A 19,925-nucleotide genomic window follows, 5' to 3' on the forward strand; every position below is an offset into this window, starting at 1 on the left:
GGGGTTGCAAAACAGTTGGATAAAACTTAGTGACTAAACAACAACTAGATATAAATTACTGTTTGATTCTGTTACATAATAAAATCATTTACCCAGACTCTTGAATTATTGTGAAGAATAACATAGAAGTCTTAATTTTTAAACTTGTTTTCTTTCCCTAAATTTATTTTGAAGCAGCCTATTATAGTGGAAAGAAAATGGATATTAGTGTAAATAGATACATGTTTGAGTCTAGCCTACAATTTTCTTTATGTGAGCTTGGGCAGGTTAATCAATACCTGAATCTATTTACTAAGTAAAATGGAGCTATCTACTTCATAATATTGTTTTGAAAATCAGCTGAGATAAAAGTATTTTCCATGATGGTACCTTTCATAGTACCTGCAATTTTCTGTGTGAATGTTTGGGGCAGTTTACTTGCTTTCTTTGAATGTATTTTTTAATCTAAAATAGATATTCATCTTATAGGATTGTTTTGAGAATTGACTGAGATAACATGATCATCTGCTATAACATGACTTAGTACATGATGCATGAGAGAGTTTCACTTTCAGAGGGCTCTGAAAATTTGTTCCAAATAGTTTCATCAAGAATTTAATAAACTTACAACTAAGAATTTTTTAAACTGAGCTTTAAAATTAATAGTTGCTTTGTACCAGCTGTTGAAGTTCATATAAAATTCAGAGTTTTCTCATTTCTGTTCTATATGAAACATAGTTTTTCTCAAAGGTTTGTATAATTTTGTAACCATAGATTGATCCTACATAGAGTAAATAATTTTTTTTTAAAGCATTTCTCTTGCTTCTTGATTTATATCATTGTATCTAGTTAAAAGTAGTACTTTACCATTGAAATGCTGCCTGGAACAATTTTGCTTCCCATGTCTGTTAATTCAGGGCTGACTCAGAATGAGAAAGTCTTCTTTATATTTTTGAGTTATTTACAGATAACTCAGTAAACTATTTGTTTCTGTTTTCCACACTTTGGAAATTCAAGTAAAGGACCAAATAATAATCAGTGAGTCTCAGATTAGAACTGTGATATAGGTACAGCTCACAGTATTGCTTCTAGATCTCTGGCCTGCCCTGTTCAGCTGGAATTTTGAAAATGGATCATAGAATTAGAACCATAATTGAACAACTACCTCTGCTCTGGATCTGTGGAGGAATCTAGATTGTGGACTCTCTTGAGTAATGAGTAATTACTCTCTGGAGCAGTGAGATACCTTTTGTGATTTCCATCATGGTTCTCAGCCCATGTGCTTTGGTATCATTGTAAAAGGTTATCAGTTTGCTTCTGAATGTTCTTCATCAGCTAATGATGGAGTGATCACTATTACTGTGTGACAGATCTCTGATACTCAAAATATTTGGGAAACACTCTTCATTGGGATCCTCTGACCAACAGTTTAGTATTTCTTTAAGAGTTCAATAATAGAAAAGTTACTTTTTAAAACACTGTTGGTTGACTAATGGTACATACTTAAACTTTGTAAAGCAACAGTTTATTTTGAAATGCCTAGATTTGAGTTTGTGAACCTCTTCAGAGCTTCCTTCAAAACTCATTATTTAAATACCTGAATTAGTCTTCATGAATTTACATAATTTGTAGTATGTTTGACCACAGTATTTAGAGCTATGTAGTATTGCTTCTTTTTCTGTATTGATTTTATTTTCCCTTTTGTAGATGGCGATGCCCAGTCACTTAAGGAGCACCTTATTGATGAATTGGATTACATACTGTTGCCAACTGAGGGCTGGAATAAACTTGTCAGCTGGTACACATTGATGGAAGGTCAGGAACCAATAGCACGAAAGGTACATATTAAGAAATGAATAGAAATATTTTTCTTAAACAGTTCCTATTTTGTTGTTAATTTCCATGACTTATGAAGCCTCTTCAATTATCTTGAAGAAAAAGACCATCAAAATGTTAACTGTACACTAGCACACATAGAGGGAGAGTGTATTATATGCTAGCCACTAATAGAAGCACATCATATACATTATTAACTAATTTAATCCTCATAAAAAGTCTTTCTAAGATAAGTAGTATTATCCCCGTTTTATAGATGAGGAAATGAGGACAGAGGTAGCAAGGTTCAGGATCTTTTAGAAAGCCACGTGAGTTTACATATTTAAATTTTCTTAAAACTTGAAAATGCAGTTATTTTTCTAATCCTGATTTAAGCTTTATAATTACAGTCTAGAAACATCAAAAATGACCCATTTTCTTTATTTTGGGGAACTGAAAAGTCATTTATGAAAGTATTGCAATAGTAGAATAATACCCAGTACTTAAGGTAGATCTGTCAACCTTACACAAGTATTTGATAGTGTAGTCAGGTGGAGCAGAATTATTTATCTGGTTTTATTTCCACATAAAAATGATTAAAAAACCATTTCTATAACACAAGGATATAAACTTCTAGTAGACCAAACCATAATTGGATTTACTTGAAACTGATGCTACAAAGTTGATATATTAACCGTTTGTATTTGTATATCTGTGATTTAGGTATAGAACTGAATTTTGTTCTCTAAATAGAATGTGAATATGCCTTTGATTTAGTTTAGTTTTGTTCCTTAATTTCATTCAGTCTTATAGCCAATTTAAAGTTAAGAATCATCTCTTCTAGGAATGCTAGCCATAAATGAATTATATATATATATAAAGTATATATAATATATAATTGCTCCAGTAATCTCACCTGGAAAATTCCATGGACAGAGAAGCCTCGAGGGCTGTAGTCCATGGGGTCGCAGAGTCGGACACAGCTGAGCACACACACATATATGTGTATGTATATATAATGGCCGATGATTTTTATCTATAATTCCCATAGAACTGGGTGTTTTGACCATTTGAAGGATAAAATATTTAGCTGTGAAACTCTCTAGAAGAAGACTTTAATTCCTGGGTAAAGAAAAATCTGTGTCTAGAATATCTTCAAATGTGTTAATTTGTATTAATTCAACATTAATGACACGTGTTTTTTCCTTAATAAATGTAGAATATCATATAGTAAACTGATCAGCTGACAACTCCTTTGACATTTCTTCTTGAAAGAGACCTTATTGGTATTTCTTGAAATCTATGTCTGATAAGCAAATTAAAGAAGATAAAGAATCTTCTTTATCTTCATATAGGGAGAAGGAAAAAAAGTGTAAGAAGTCTTGTTGTTTAGTAGCTGAGTTGTGTCTGACTGAAGCCTGCCAGACTTCTCTCTCCATGGGGTTTCCCAGACAAGAATACTGGAGTGGGTAGCCATTTGCTTCTCCAAGGGATCTTCCCGATCTAGGGATTTAACCTGGATTCTCCCAAATATAGGCAGATTGTTTACCATCTGAGCCACCAGGGAAGCCCAAGAAGTTTACCAGGCGGCTATATATTTATTTTTAATGAGGTAGTTGGAATTTGCTTCACTTGTAAAATAATTTTCAAACTTTAGGTTATATTAAATTATCTAGAGTACCTATTAAAATGTCTTCCTTCAAACTTAAATCAGTTCAGTTCAGTTCAGTTCAGTCACTTAGTCGTGTCGGACTCCTTGCAACCCCATGGACTGCAGCATGCCAGGCCTCCCTGTCCGTCGCCAACTCCCAGAGTATACTCAGACACGTCCATTGAGTCAGTGATGCCATCCAACCATCTCATCCTCTGTTGTCCCCTTCTCCTCCTGCCTTAAATCTTTCTCAGCATCAGAGTCTTTTCTAATGAGTCAGTTTTTCGCACCAGGTGGCCAAAGTATTGGGGTTTCAGCTTCAGCATCAGTCCTTCCAATGAATATTCAGGACTGATTTCCTTTAGGATGGACTGGTTGGATCTCCTTGCAGTCCAAGAGACTCTCAAGAGTCTTTTCCAACACCACAGTTCAAAAGCATCAATTCTTCGGCACTCAGCTTTCTTTATAAAGTCTGTCACTGTTTCTACTGTTTCCCCATCTATTTGCCATGAAGTGATGGGACCAGACGCCACGATCTTAGTTTAAATCAGTAAGTCTGGGAATTTCCATTTTTGCTATGCTTCTGATCCCAGTGGACCCACATATGTCAGTAGAACTTACTTAAAAGAATAGAGTTGACTGGTTTTTTAGAATCTGAAGCCCAACTTCAAATTTTACTAATTTCTGATTGCATTAAGAAATCTAGAATTGGTAATGCCCCTACTCTCACATAGAAACAAAGTTAACCATTTCCTAGGCCTCAAATCATCACTAAATGTCTCACTTAAAATATCAAGCATTCAGCTTAAAGCCAGAAACAAAACAGGCAAATAGGCAGGAAGTACAGTGGAACCAAAATCCAAGAGAAACAATGGATAATGGAAACAGATTCATGAGGAATCCAGATGACAGAAGTATTAGACAGAAACCTTAAGATATTGTGCTGGTTATGTTTAAAAAAAAAAGTTGAAAAGAACCAAATGTAATTGTAAAACTGAACACTAATATGAAAACGTTAAGAATTAAGTGCTTGTTATTTGACCAAACCATATTTGGATTTATTTGAAACATGTTACAAAGTTGACACATTAACAGTTCATATTTGTATATCTGTGGTTATTTGGGTGATATACTAGACTAAAAAGAAACAGAATGTGTAAATTGATAACACCATTAGAAAATAGACTAAAGCTTAAAGAGACTGAAGAGTGGAAAATAAGGAAAAAAGAGGGACACGTGGAATGCAATGAATAAGCGTAACATAGATTTAAGCAGTCTCCTCAAAGGAGAGGAAAGACAGGATGGGGTAAAAGTAATATTGGAAGTAATAGTTGAGAATTTTCCAAATATGATGCAAGGTATCATGCTACAGGTTAAAGAAATGGTGTGAATCCCAAGCTGAAAAAATATAGACAAAACCATACACAGTAAAATTGTTAAGAAAACAAAGATATTCCCGGTAATAGCCAGAAAAAAGATTTATTACCTTCAAAGTAAGGGTAAGACAGATGCTTTCTCAAGAGAAAGCCAAAATAAAATAATAATGTCATATCTTCAACACACTGAAAGAAAATAACTACTAACCTTGAATTCTATAACCTTGGAAATCATCCTTAAGAATAATAGTGAAAAAAGTTGTTTTCAGATAAATTGATAGGATTTGTTACCAGCATATTTGCACTGATGGAAATAAAAAATTGTCATCAGAATGAAAATTTAGTCTGTACGGAAGCTTGGAAACACAGGAAAAAATGTTGACTGGCAGAAGCAAATACTATAAATGAGTGTTAAGCTAGGCTCTTTAAAATAGTAGTAATTTCTTATGAGGGTCAGATGTGTATAAAATTATGTAGGTAACAATATTAGCAGATAGTTGCCCCAAGACAACCCCATTATCTCCACCTCTTCATAGCCACAGCATTGGATAGTCCCCATCCACGTCGTACCAGGGTCTGCAATGGTATTGTATTACACTGGTCTTTGTGGCCAGTGACATAGAGCAGAATCATAGTACAGTGTATCACTTGCAAGATTAGATTTTAGGTCAAAAGGTGTAAACTTAAAATTATAACATAAGTCATGGGAATATATTGTATAGCATGGTGACTATAGTTAAAAATACTATATTGCATATTTGAAAATGGCTAAGACTTCTAGAAGATCTTAAAAGTTTACATCGTAAGAAAAGAAACGTAACTATGTAAGGTGATGATTGTTAACTGTACTTACTGTGGTGATCATTGCACCATATATTACAAATATTGAATAGTTGTATTGTACACCTGGAACTAATATGTTATTGCTCCTAATTTTAAAAGTAAAAGATTAAATTATAAAAGACACCTTGGCTTTACGTCTTAGGTGCACACACCCTATTGCTCTCTCTCAGTTCTCAGTCTGAGAAATTTCCCTGCACCCTCAGGCAGCCTACGGATGGGCTCACAGGTGAAGGAACTGGGATCTCTGGGCGGTAGAGAAGAATGGAGGTCTGCTAACGGTGATGTGAGTGGGCTTGGAAGTGCATCCCCCAGTCTCATTTGAACTTGCAGTACTGAGGTCCCAGCCCACAGATTGACAGCAGCCTTGTGAGAAACCCCAAGCCAGACCCGCCCAGCTCAACTGCCCCAGATTCTTGACCCTCAGAAGCTATGTGCGATGCCGTTTGCTTTGCTAAGCTGATAAAAACTTGGGGAAATTTATTATGTAGTAGTAAATAACTAACATGGGCTTCCCAGGTGACACAGTGGTAGAGAATCTGCCTGCCAGTGCTGGAAGACACGAGACCCTGGGTTCGATCCCTGGGTCAGAAAGATTCCCTAGAGAAGGAAATGGTAACCCACTCCAGTAGTCTTGTCTGGAAAATTCCATGGACAAAGGAGCCTGGTGAGCTAAGTCCATGGGGTTGCAAAGAGTCAGACATGACTGAGCAAATAGGCATACACACACAGGTAGCTAATACTGATTTTGGTCCCTGAAAGTTGTGTGTTACGGTAACAGAAACTTGAGGTGTGGTGGTGGCTTTGGAAGTGGGAATTGGGTAAAAGCTGTGAGAATTTTAAGAGTATTAATGAAAGCCTAAAGTGCCCTGAATAAATTAGTAGTAGAGTTTTAGACTTTGAGGAGGCTGCCAGCGAGATCTTAAAGTGAGGAAAATCCTATTCGAACCCAGTGATTTTTGTCACAAGATGGAAGAAACTTTTAACAACATGTCACTGAAAGGTAAAAAATACATTTAATGAACTTAATAATCTGCCAAAACGTTGAAAGTACTGCTGCGTTTCTTCTTGTTCTGCTTCTAGTCAAGTGTGAGAAAAGAGAAGCTGAAGAAAGGACTGTTAAATAAAAAGGAGCCAAGACTTGCTAGTTTTGAAAATTAGCCTCTCCAGATGACAGACAATGCTGAAACAAAGAAATGCTTCCAAGCAAAAACCAAACTCAAGGCATTCTCTAGAGAGCATGGTCTAAAGTTGAAACCTAAGGTTGTGGCTGTAAAATTTCTTTATTAAAACCTCACAAAAGTCGAAGGTGGTGCCTCACAGTGCACTTCAGAAAAAAAGGCCCTTTAAAGAATTTCAGGGTGTACTTTACACTTCCTTTCAATATATGGCTTGTAGGGCTTCTAAGAAACTTCAGGGTGATGTCCCTGAGCCTTCTCGATGTAAACCCAGAGTAGAAAGGACTTACCTAGAGAACGTTTGTGGTTGTGACTTTTGCCTCCTGGGTCAAACTCCAGTGAAATCCAGTGAAGATCCACACTGTTTTCAAGAAGCACTGCCATTTTGGACTGCAGAGACAGCATAAAATTTTAGAAACCTTTGACCTCCCAGCCTTACACAAGCAGGAATCAGACTAAGAATTTACTCAACTGCAAATGTGTGCTAACTTTCATGAAAGAAGGTGACTCAGAAAACAGAACCAGGTGTTACAAACAGTCATTTTTTCAGGTCAAGGCAAAAGTGAGCCCTGATCAAGCAACTTTCAGTGTTTGCTCAGGTGGATTTCAGGATTTCTGTAGACTAATAACTTCTTTGTACCCCTTCATTTCCCCACTTTAACAGAAATATCTGTCTGAGATTATCTTCTGCCTGCCCCACCGTTTTATTTTGAGTGTAGTGGGGCAGTAAATTTATCTTCTCGTTCACAGGCCTGTAGATCTATAGGCCCATACTCAAGATGCTTAAGGAACTTATACCCAAGGATCTTCATCTGTACCTTCATCAGATATAGACGACAGGTTTCTGAACTCTGAGTTGATGCTATAATGGGATGAGACCAGTTGGAGGCTTTGCAGGGGTGGAGTGTATTTTGCATGTTGGTGACAGGGACAGTAACTTTATTGGTACCAAAGCGTGTACTGTGGGAGATAGCCTTGAAGATTGCACCCAGGTTATCACCACCTCTTGTTATTCATACTCTTATGTAATCTGCATCATCCCAGAGTTGGTCTCTGTGACTAGTAAAATACAGCAGAAGTGATAGTATTATGTGTTGTCAAGATTAGATTATAAAAGATACTGTGATACTTCTAACTTGGGAGTGCTCTCTGGCTCTCTCTTGGATCAGCGACTCTTGAGTGAAGCCATATGTCATGCATTCAGCCTATGGAAAGACTCAGGTGATGAGGAGCTGAAGTCTCTGCTGACAGCGGCAAAGGAACGGAGGTCTGCCAGTAACACGTGAATGAGCTCGGAAGCAGGTTTGAATGTGGTTAACCACTGCGACCTAACTGACGTGCACTCCACTTAGTGCCGGATACAAATATTTTTTAACACATGCTGGGCCATCAAGCAAATTCCAGTACTATATGCTAGAAATTATTCAGTGTGTTTTCTGTCTCTCAAGGAATTTAGAAGTCAGTAACAAAAAGATAACTAGATGATCTCTCAGCTACCTAGAAATGAAACAATATACTTCTAAGTAATTCTTTGGTCATAGAGGATTCACATGTAAAATTAGACATATTTTGAACTGATTGCTAACTATACAGCATAAAAGAATGACTAAAGTCTGTTGTCTGCAGACTGTTGCCTCAAGAAGAAAAGGAAATTAAGACTAATCAAGAACTAATATGAAGTAGACATAAAACAGAAAATAAAATGCATTAAATGACCAAAGTTGATTCATTGTAAAGAACATTGCAGTTTGACTAGTAAAATAAAAATGAGTCCTGGCAAGACTCTGATCAAGAATAAAAGGAAAATAGGCACAAATCATCTGTATTAGGAATGAAAAGGGGGATACCATAGCAGAGTGCAACGACATTTTTAAAAGATTGATTTTGAACAGTTTTATGTAATTTGAAAATTTAGGTGAAGTGGACAGATATCTAGAAGAATGTCAGATGTCTAGAAAAAAATGCGCTAGTGTTGAGTGGGAAATAGAAAATCTCAATTGCCATGTCTGAATAAAGAAGCTAAATCATTAAATAAACATCTTTTCACAGAGAAGACTGTTAACTCCAGAAGACATCACCAGTGAATATTCTGCCAGATATTTAATAACACAGTATTAGCAAGCCAGGCCAGAAATGGGCAAAAAGGGAGTTAAAAATGGCCAGGCTGCAGGGATAGAATGGATACATGTATATGTGTAGCTGCGTCCCTTCACCGTTCACCTGAAACTGTCACAACATTGTTAATTGGCTGTGCTCCAATACAAAATAAAAAGTTTAAAAATAGATAGCCAGGCTAGATTTTTTTCAAACACAAGTTTTATTTTGCTTTGAAAATCACTTGTTATAATTTTAGTACTATCTGAATAAAGTAGAAAAACCATCTCAGTAGATGCAGAACATGCATTTGATAAAACTCAGTATCAAGTTATGATTTTTTTTAAAAACTAGAAATAGAAAGCTATTGCAGACAATACTTACTGGTAAAGTGTTCAAAGCTGTCCCACTCAGATCAGGGACAAGACAAGGATAACTATATTAGAGGTCTTAGCCAGTTGGTAATGCGAGGAAAAGAACTAAAAGAATAAGGATTGAAGATGAAGAAGTAAAATTGTAATGTTTTAGAAGACATAATTGTATATGTTGAAAATTCCAAAAGCTGTACCAAATAAGCCTTTAAAATTAATAATTAAGATTCACAAGGGGGATGAATATAAGGTAAATCTATTAGTAGAAAAACCAGTTATATATAATCAACAAAGTTGAATTTTAAAATAATGTTTCTAAGAGATAAAAGTACTAAGAAATAAAACTTACAAAAACTGCTTTTGTACAATGAAAATTACCAAACACTACTGAGCAAAATTGAAGAAGACCTAATGAGTTAATGGTCAAAGGGTCACCAAACTTATTCTGTAAAAGACAATAATTCTTTTCAGCTTTATGGGCCAAAATGTTCACTTCGGCAACTACTCATCTCTGCTTTTTTGGGTGCAAAAACAGCCATTGGTGATAGTAAACAAATGGGAATAACTGTGTTCCAGTAAAGTGTTATTTACCAAAAAAAAAACAAAAGATGAGTCCGTTTTAGCCCGTGGATCATAGTCAGCCCGCCCCTGGTCTGTTGCTGTCTAGTTGCTTTGTTGACTCTTCTGCAACCCCATGGACTGTAGCCCTCCAGTCTCTGCTGTCCATGGGATTTCCCAGAAGAGTACTGGAGTGGGTTGCTATTTTCTTCTCCAGGGGATCTCCCCCACCCAAGGATTGAACCCTTGTCTCCTCTACTGGCAAATGAGTTCTTCACCACTGAGTCACCGGGGAAGCCCCACCTCTGCTCTAGGTGCTGGTTAATTAACGTCTGCTGGTGCTGCTTAGTCACTCAGTCGTGTCCGACTGTTTGTGACCTCATAGACTGTAGCCCACCAGCGCCCCCCTGTCCATGGGATTCTCCAGGCAAGAATACTGGAGTGGGTTGCCATTTCCTTCTCCAGGGGATCTTCCTGACCCAGGGATTGAACATGGGTCTCCTGCATTGCAGGCAGATTCTTTCCCATCTGAGCCGCCAAATCATAAAAACTAGAGGGGCAACTAGGTATTATCTGCATCCTGTTAGACTATAACTCACAGTCGATGAAGTAGTCTTACTAAAAATTGCAAGAATAGAAAGATAGATGGTGAATTTTTTTATTAAAAGACACTTGAGACTTCTCAATTGCAGTGTAGGGGCTTTATTTGGATTGATATTAAAAATCATTTTTATTTTAACTGGTTTTAATTTAATGGATATTTTATATTGAGGTATCCATTTTAATACTTTTAGGTGTGATATTGTTATGGCTGTGTTTGTGTTCTTGTTTTTAAAGTGTCCTGAAATGTTTGTGTTGAATATCACAAGTAAGATTTGTGTTATACATTAACACCTGTGATTCATATTTGTATTGTCCTTCTCTACTAGTCTGTCTGTCTTTTTACCACTAGGTGTTCTTACCCTGATTGCAAGGACTGGGTCTGATTCACTGTGTATTTCTAATACTGAGCATAGGTGCCTAGTAAATGCTGCTAAAATGAGTATAGCTCCTCAAAAATAGTAAATGTGTCCATTAGGCCCAGTGTTATCAAATTATTTTGAAGTAACAGATTTCTTTAAAAATTACTTCCTGTTTCCAAGAGGGAAGAAGTAGGCACTTGAAGTCAATTCTTTCATAAGCCGCTATAAAGAGTGGACTACATTAGGTTAATCAGGTATATTTCATGACTTTAGTCAGATTGCCCACTAGTATTCAAAGCAAAATGAATGAATGGAAATTATGTTTAATTCAGCTTTAACTTGTATTTCCCTAACTAACTTAGTAAAGAAACTTGACCTTCATTGTGACCATGAATTAATAAAATCCAAGCATAGATTTCATCTTGTGCTTGCTTCTTATCTATAATGTAGAAAAATATTATAATTCACCTAGAAAAAAATACTTTAGCTGTCATCTCTAATTCTGAAACATAACTGTTACTTCTGATTATTCACCTTCCTGTCCTATTTCAGATGTATATTTTAATGGTTATAGTAACTATAACTTTGTATAAAAAGTAAATATAACTTTGTATCCTGTATTTTATAAGCCTGTTTCTTCCTGTTACAGTCTTAGTAGCCATCATTTTAAAGATTATTTTCAGTACAAACATTTTTAGTGAAGATAGGATGCTTTATATACACAAATATAAAGAAAGGAGTTACTAAAGGAACAAATAATGTACATATTATGACACTAATATATAAATATGCTAATTAATTTTCTCTGATGCAGTGCTATCATATTTAGTCTTTAATCATTCATGTGGTATGATTCTTTCAAATAAAAATTGTTGTGGAAAATCCCATGGACAGAGGAGCCTGGTGGGCTACAGTTCATGGGGTAGCAAAGAGTCAGACACGACCAAGCAACTAAATGACGTTCATCTGGCTGGATATAGTAGAACATACCATGACCCTGTACTTAACAAACAAAATTCTGTATGTGAAACAAAAATACATAAGGATTAGAATCTATGTATATTTCACATTTTCATTGTTTATTTTGCCTTTCATTACATGAAAATATCATTTACAGTTAAAAAAAATTTTTTGAGGACAAATTCATATCTTTCTTAAAAAACTGCTTTTTAATACACTACTTTAGGAAACAATAAAATATCTTCTAAATACAGTTATAGTATTCTGAGTAGTGCTAATTAGCACTGTAAGATGTTGGAGAAAAGAAAAAAATTAAAAAATTCTGAATCCTAATAAAGAGTGGTTTTTTAAGTACTCTTGATAATCTTAGTAAAAATTTTAGTTTATTGGAGTATAGTTGATTTACAGAGTTGTGTTAGTTTGGGGTGTATAGCAGTATGAGTCAGTTATACATGTGTATGTATTCATCCTTACTTAGATTCTTTCCTTGTGTAGATTATCACAGAACATTGAGTCGAGTTTCCTGTGCTATACCATAGATCCTTGTTGGTTGTCTGTGTCATATTTAGTAGTGAAATAGGGAATTAATGTTTTTTTATTGTTGACAGTGAGCTGCTGATAGTTAAATCACCAGATTCTTTCCAGGAAAATATCTATTAGTATTATGAAAACTAATTCTCAATTAAAAAAAAAAAATGAAACTGCTTGCTTAGAGAATACATACCTCAATGTAAATCATAATGAACGGTTTTCTCTTCTTTTTTTAAATTTTATCCTGTTTACTTACCCCATTACCTGCTCTACTGTTAGAATTCCCTTCCCCCCCACCCCCACATAAAATGAAGCCTGTGAGTACCTCAGTTTGGCAACCTACTGATGATTAGTAACTAACTTAATTTAGGATTCTTACTCGAATATTGAGTCCCAGAGCAGAAATTTCTGATTGTTAAGAATATTTTATTCCTATCTTTATAGCTTCATTAATCTTATAAATGATGTAATATCCTTTGCTTCATTCTTAACTTCAAATATGACATAAAACAAATTTAATTAGTTCTGATTTAGACAGTAATATACTAGTTTATATAACGCGTTCATTACAGAATCACACACTATTACTTTAGAAATGTGAATGTAACAAGTATGATTAGGAGAATATATATGGTAAAGTATCATAAAAATTAGCATTGAATTGGACATTTTAAATACTAGCAAACTACCTTTGAACTTTTTGAGCTGAAACAACTTCCCTGCAAGTGAAAGACAAATTTTGAGTCCCTTACTGAATTGATGCTAAGCAAGTGAGTACAACAGTCATTTGGAGCCTCCCTTTTGCCATATTTGTCTAATGTATCACGTATCAGGCTGATTACTATTTTCAGAAACTGTGTTCATGACTGAAATCCTACAGTTAACCTTTAGAAGATCAAAAGGAAATATACTTAACTAAAAAGGTGACCCTACCATATACATTTTTTCTCTTTCTGCTTTATTGCTTGCATGTTTAGCAGCTTTTTTTTTCCTTTCATTTGTTGCCTGGAACTACTCAGTGTGCATTTAAAGGTCAAACAAAGTCATCTTAGGATGGAAGACTAACATATCAGTTACAGGGCATAGCTGAATATTTTGGCAACAGTAATTTGGAGTTACCGTTTTAAAAGATTTATTTTAACGTACAGAGTGTTATAGCTGTTGCTAGCTGAAATTATATAAAACTTAAAGAGGTTTTTAAAGGTTTTTTTGCTTGAGATCAAGTGCTAAAAGATAAAAGTATGTCTGTATCTTTAATCAGAACCGTATTTACACTTTGCATGCACTTTCTCATCATAACTACTAAGTTTATTCATTAGTTATAGTATACCAAAGTATTTCCATAGAATAGTAGAATGCCTTACTATACTGTCTGTTAATATTTGTATCATGATTGTTCATATTCTGTTAAATACTAATATTTCCAAAAATGTTCCTTTCTCTTTCAGCTATCCAGTATCTTTTATATTGATGAGTTTTAATAGTTATGGTTTTTTCACTGGCAATCTGCTTTTTCTAAAGTCTTTTTAGAGATATGTTTTTCAAAACAGTAAAATATATCAAGCTACAGCTGACACTAGTTTGTTTTGTTTTTTAGGTAGTTGAACAGGGTATGTTTGTAAAGCACTGCAAAGTAGAAGTCTATCTCACAGAATTGAAGCTCTGTGAAAATGGAAACATGAACAACGTTGTAACACGAAGATTTAGCAAAGCTGACACAATAGGTAACGCAAGATCCTGTTTCTTTGTTAAACCATTGCCGTTCGAAATTTATTTAAAATTCTATTTGCTGTATGCTACTAAGATGAAAACCATTTTAAAGGTTTATCCTTAGATATTACAGATTTCCAAGCTTGATACAATATGATAATAGCTTAAAGTTGAATTGTTTATCATTTCTAGATGTACTTTACATTATTAGATGAGTTTAATATTTGTCCCATTTTACTTTTAAAAAAATCAAATAATTATAGTTTCAATTTAGCCTTTGAAAATATATGTCATGTTTGTAACATGAATTATAAATTAACCTAGAACTTTAAATACTTGCTTAGGTAAAACTTTGTCAGGTAATGCAATTATTAATAATAATTTACCCTTTAGCATGAGAAATGACTTGTTTGTTTTATTCTCTCATTCTTGGGAACCCAAATACGATTAAATAGCTAGTAAGGCAGTGGGCTTAGCATTATTATGATTCACTGATTTTTTTTTTAATATAATGAGTAGGTTACAGAATTATGGTATCAAATATGTGTGCCTAACTCCATCTATATATTTATATATCTACATATGTTTATATATCTACCATCTGAGCCACCAGGGAAGCTCATATATTTACATATCTACACAAATAGATGTATGTTAAAATACATGTAAATTTTTAAAATTCTGCTTAAAAGCTACATTTTAATTTTATACCAAGGATGTATTGAATAAGCAAAACAAAGCTCATAGATTCAAAGAACAGATTGGCTGCCAGATGAGTGGGGCTTGGGGGTGAGTGAAATGAGTAAAAGAGATGAAGAGGTATAAACTTCTGGTTATAAAATAAATCATGAGGATTTCATGTACAGCATGGTGACTGTAATCAGTAATATTATATTGCAAATTTGAAAGTTGCTAAGAAAGTAAATTTTTAAAGTTTTTGTCACAAGGGAAAAGAGTTTTTTAACTCTGTCTACTGATTGATGGATCACCAATTGATAAATTATTGGTGATCATTTAATGATATATATAAATTTTAAACCATTATGTCACACACCTAATACTAATGTAATACTGCATGTCAATTATACTTCAATTTTAAAAAGGAATATATTGAATAAAATGCTTTTTAAATACATGGTTATGCATTTACTAACAATTGCAGTACTATTTAATGACACAACTGAAAATAAAAATTATAAATAGTAGTTATTTTCAAATAAAGTTCTTGGAAAAGAAAATTAATGGTAATAACATTGATCTTGTTGGAAAATGTAAATGGACACTGGAGAAGGACATAACACTTAATGTAGAACTCAGCAAGAAAGCAAGATTAGCAAATTTATGCTATATAGCTTTCCTTGTTGAAGTTAGTCATTAGATACACTTTATTTTAAATAAAATATTTCTGAATTTCATAAGTACATTTGACTTTCACCACTTAGCCATTTCACTGCAAGAAAATACTTTTAACCCATAATTTTCATGAAGTAGTACCATTCTTCAGTACCTAATGCTTGGTTAATCCTAATGTTTCTGCCATTTATTATGTATGAATTTTTTATTCTCCCTCTCTTTATTTAGCTACAACATTTAAAAGTTGAGATGCAATTTCAGTAAACTCATACAGTCATCTTTCTAAAAGAATGCTTAAAATGTTAGAAAATCCATGTAAATGTCTTTTTTATTACATTATGGTGGATAAAGTACTTAACTTTTGCACTTCTCGATTTTTGGAACATTCAGGAAAGTAAAATATTTCTACATCCTGAAAACTGAAAGTTTTAAATATAATTTATGAAATTACATTAATCGTGATACCAAAATGTGCACAGTAAGAATCTGTGTCCAACAAAGATTATCTATTAAAATTAATTCAGAGACTTAATTTCTGAAATTTTCAGCCAATTAGAATATAAATAAACTACCTCTTAAATGCATGATGTAAATAATGTTTTCTAGTTATTTTAAAGTTTCTTTTGTTTTTCTTTTCTTTGTTCCTTACCTCATTTCTGTAGGAAAATTACATGTAAATTATATGAGGCAATAAAAAGTCTTGATTTTAGAACATCAGTTTACTGAAAAAATGTTTTAAAACTCATTATATGAAGATCTAAGTTTTAATTTCTGGACTCAAAACAAGTATTTCAGAGTCTTTACATTAGGTACTAGGTAAGGCAGCCCACCCCAGTACTCTTGCCTGGAGAATCCTGTGGACAGAGAAACCTAGCGGCTACAGTCCATGGGGCCACAAGAGTCAGGCGCAACTTAGCGACTACACCACCACCACCAAGAATTATCACGGAGATAATTTGTAAAGAATCTCTGCTTCAAACAGTTTATGATTTAATAGATTTTAATTTGCATAGTTTAAATTCACTAATACTTTAAAATGCTACATATTTTGGATATATGCCTTAAAATTGTATGTGAGTAAATTTTTTTGTTTAGCTGACACTTCTTACTGTATTGGATTGATTTTTTTTTCCATTTATTTTTATTAGTTGGAGGCTAATTACTTTATAATATTATAGTGGTTTTTGTCATACATTGACATGAATCAGCCATGGATTTACATGTATTCCCCATCCTGATCCCCCCTCCCACCTCCCTCTCTACCCAGGCCCAAGCACTTGTCTCATGCATCCAACCTGGGCTGGTGATCTGTTTCACCCTAGATAATATACAGGATTTATTTTTTTTTTAAACTATGTTATCTGTACTTTTGTGATCATTAAACATTGGGGGGTAAAGGGAATGGAAAATATCAGAATGCAAAATATCTACATATATGTGTAAACTGGGTCACAGTTCCTTACCATAGGTCCTACTTTTAAAAATTTGAAGATCTGTTCTCCATAGTGGCTGTACTAGTTTGCATTCCCACCAACAGTGTAAGAGGGTTCCCTTTTCTCCACACCCTCTCCAGCATTTATTGCTTGTAGACTTTTGGATAGCAGCCATCCTGACTGGCGAGTAATGGTACCTCATTGTGGTTTTGATTTGCATTTCTCTGATAATGAGTGATGTTGAGCATCTTTTCATGTGTTTGTTAGCCATCTGTATGTCTTCTTTGGAGAAATGTCTGTTTAGTTCTTTGGCCCATTTTTTGATTGGTTCATTTATTTTTCTGGAATTGAGCTGCAGGAGTTGCTTGTATATTTTTGAGATTAATCCTTTGTTGCTTTGTCTGAGGGCTGTCTTTTCACCTTGTGTATAGTTTCCTTTGTTGTGCAAAAGCTTTTAAGTTTCATTAGGTCCCATTTGTTTAGTTTTGCTTTTATTTCCAATATTCTGGGAGGTGGGTCATAGAAGTTCCTGCTGTGCTTTATGTCGGAGAGTGTTTTGCCTATGTTCTCCTCTAGGAGTTTTATAGTTTCTGGTCTTACATTTAGATCTTGAATCCATTTTGAGTTTATTTTTGTGTATGGTGTTAGAAAGTGTTCTGGTTTCATTCTTTTACAAGTGGTTGACCAGTTTTCCCAGCACCACTTGTTAAAGAGGTTGTCTTTTTTCCATTGTATATCCTTGCCTCCTTTGTCGAAGATAAGGTGTCCATAGGTTCGTGGATTTATCTCTGGGCTTTCTATTCTGTTCCATTGATCTATATTTCTGTCTTTGTTATCTGTATTAGAACATGTTTGCTTTCTAAGTGAAAAGTTTTGCAAAAATTAAAATTAATCAAGTAAGGAATTTTAGACTTCATGGTTATAGTAATTAGCAATTACTGAGTACTTACTATGTTTTAGACACTTTATAGGAAATTTCTTATTTAAACCTCAACATTACTGTACCCTCATCTTAAAGGTGATGACACCTAGGCTTAGAAAAATTTGGTAGTCTACTAAGATTCACCCTGGTACCAGGTGATAGAGCCAGTATTTTGACTCCTTAACTAGACCTTTTATATCAGAGTCTCACCTCTTAATTTGCTGCTTTACACAATCTGTACAAGTGTTAATTGGATTGATTTTGTTTTTCTAGAGCAAGTGAGTTTTGAAACAATAAAGAATTTGATAAGAGAGGAAATATGAGATGTATATTTTTTTCCCTGAATGTTTTTTCTCAATCTTGTCTAAAAAGGATCAAAATAGCTATGTGTATGAAATGTAGTATCAGCTCAGTTCAGTCACTTAGTCGTGTCTGACTCTTTGCAACCCCATGGACTGCAGCATACCAGGCTTCCCTGTCCATCACCAACTCCTGGAGGTTCCTCAAACCCATGGCCATTGAGTCGGTGATGCCATCCAACTATCTCATCCTCTGTCGTCCTCTTCTCCTGCCTCATTTTTCCCAGCATCAGGGTCTTTCCCAGTGAGTCAGTTCTTCACATCAGGTGGCCAAAGTATTGGAGCTTCATCTTCAGCATCAGTCCTTCCAGTGACTTTTCAGGACGGATTTACTTTAGAGTTGACTACAGTATACAAATTATACAAACAGAATTTAAAAATATAAGCACCTGTTTTTGGTTTTTACCAAATTAATAAAATGTTCCATTTCAGCTAATAATGCCTGCATTGATTTATAATAAAAATGATGACAGCCATAGGTAGGATCTAAATAATTTACCATATTCAGGACTAAAATACTCTGCCTTTTAATATTTTTCTCCCTAAATTGATACATTTAGATAATGAAGATGTTTCAGTAAGAAAGATAAAATATATTTTTATTTATTCTCAGTATCACTGAAAATAACTTTTATTATAAAACTTGAAAAATGATTTGTTTTAAAATTTATTTTTATAAAATTTATTAATAGAATTGCTTAACTTATTTAAAAAAGAAATGTTTGTCACAGTAATTTTATTTGTTTTTTATGTTAATACTTTATCTCTTTATCCTTTTCATTAATTGCCTAATATTGTCAGATTAATATGTATAGAAATATGAACATCTTCTCAATACCTTGACATTCTCACCCTGGTGATCTTGATCTGCACTCAGACTCAATCACCAGTTCCATAAATATACCCTAGGCTGACATTATCTACAACTGCACTTGCCATATTTCATTTTAAGCAAACTGCTTTCTGACTACCACTTCTCCTATTCTCTCTCAAACTCACTAGATCAGACCTGTCACTCCCTTGATTCTGCTTCTGTGATGGTCTCTAATTACTTCTACATTTATAAATCCAGTGATTGAAGTCTTCATTGTCTTAGTTCAGTTCAGTTGCTCAGTCGTGTCTGACTCTCTGTGACCCCATGGACTGCAGCACACCAGGCTTTCCTGTCCTTCACCAACTCCAGGAGCTTGCTCAAACTCATGTCCATCGAGTCGGTGATGTCATCCAACCATCTCTTCCTGATGTCCCGTTCTCCTCCTGCCTTCAGTCTTTCCCAGCATCAGGGTCTTTTCCAGTGAGTCAGTTCTTCGCATCAGGTGGCCAAAGTATTGGAGTTTCAGCTTCAGCATCAGTCCTTCCAATGAACACCCAGGACTGATTTCCTTTAGGATGGACTGATTGGATCTCCTTGCAGTCCACGGGACTCTCAAGAGTCTTCTCCAACACCACAGTTCAAAAGCATCAATTCTTTGGTGCTCAGCTCTCTTTAGAGTCCAACTCTCACATCCATACATGACTACTGGGAAAACCACAGCTTTGACTAGACCGACCTTTGTTGGCAAAGTAATGTCTCTGCTTTTTAATATGCCATCTAGGTTGGTCATAACTTTTCTTCCAGGGAGCAAGCATCTTTTGATTTCATGGCTGCAGTCACCATCTACAGTGATTTTGGAGCCCAAAAAAAATAAAAGTCTTTCACTGTTTCCATTGTTTCCCCATCTGTTTTCCATGAAGTGATGAGACCGGATGCCGTGATTTCCATTTTCTGAATGTTGAGTTTTAAGCCAACTTTTTCACTCTCCTCTTTCACTTTCATCAAGAGGCTCTTTAGTT

At 34.6% G+C, this 19,925-nt stretch overlaps 1 protein-coding gene across 4 annotated transcripts in view; it reads left to right on the forward strand.

The window, feature by feature from the left end:
* Positions 1-19,925, forward strand: part of USP15 (ubiquitin specific peptidase 15) — a 125,024-nt gene that overhangs the window by 35,663 nt on the left and 69,436 nt on the right. For 3 of the 4 annotated variants that reach the window (XM_043446347.1, XM_043446343.1, XM_043446344.1), the window contains exons 3-4: positions 1,687-1,817; positions 13,913-14,039. In XM_043446347.1, coding sequence (XP_043302282.1) covers positions 1,687-1,817; positions 13,913-14,039 — 258 coding nt within the window. Of the gene's footprint in view, positions 1-1,686; positions 1,818-13,157; positions 13,239-13,912; positions 14,040-19,925 lie in introns of those variants that run through there. The other variant, XM_043446345.1, reaches the window with a different exon arrangement.

The sequence above is a fragment of the Cervus canadensis genome, chromosome 25 (assembly GCF_019320065.1).
Source record: "Cervus canadensis isolate Bull #8, Minnesota chromosome 25, ASM1932006v1, whole genome shotgun sequence".
In the NCBI taxonomy this organism is placed as follows: Eukaryota; Metazoa; Chordata; class Mammalia; order Artiodactyla; family Cervidae; genus Cervus; species Cervus canadensis.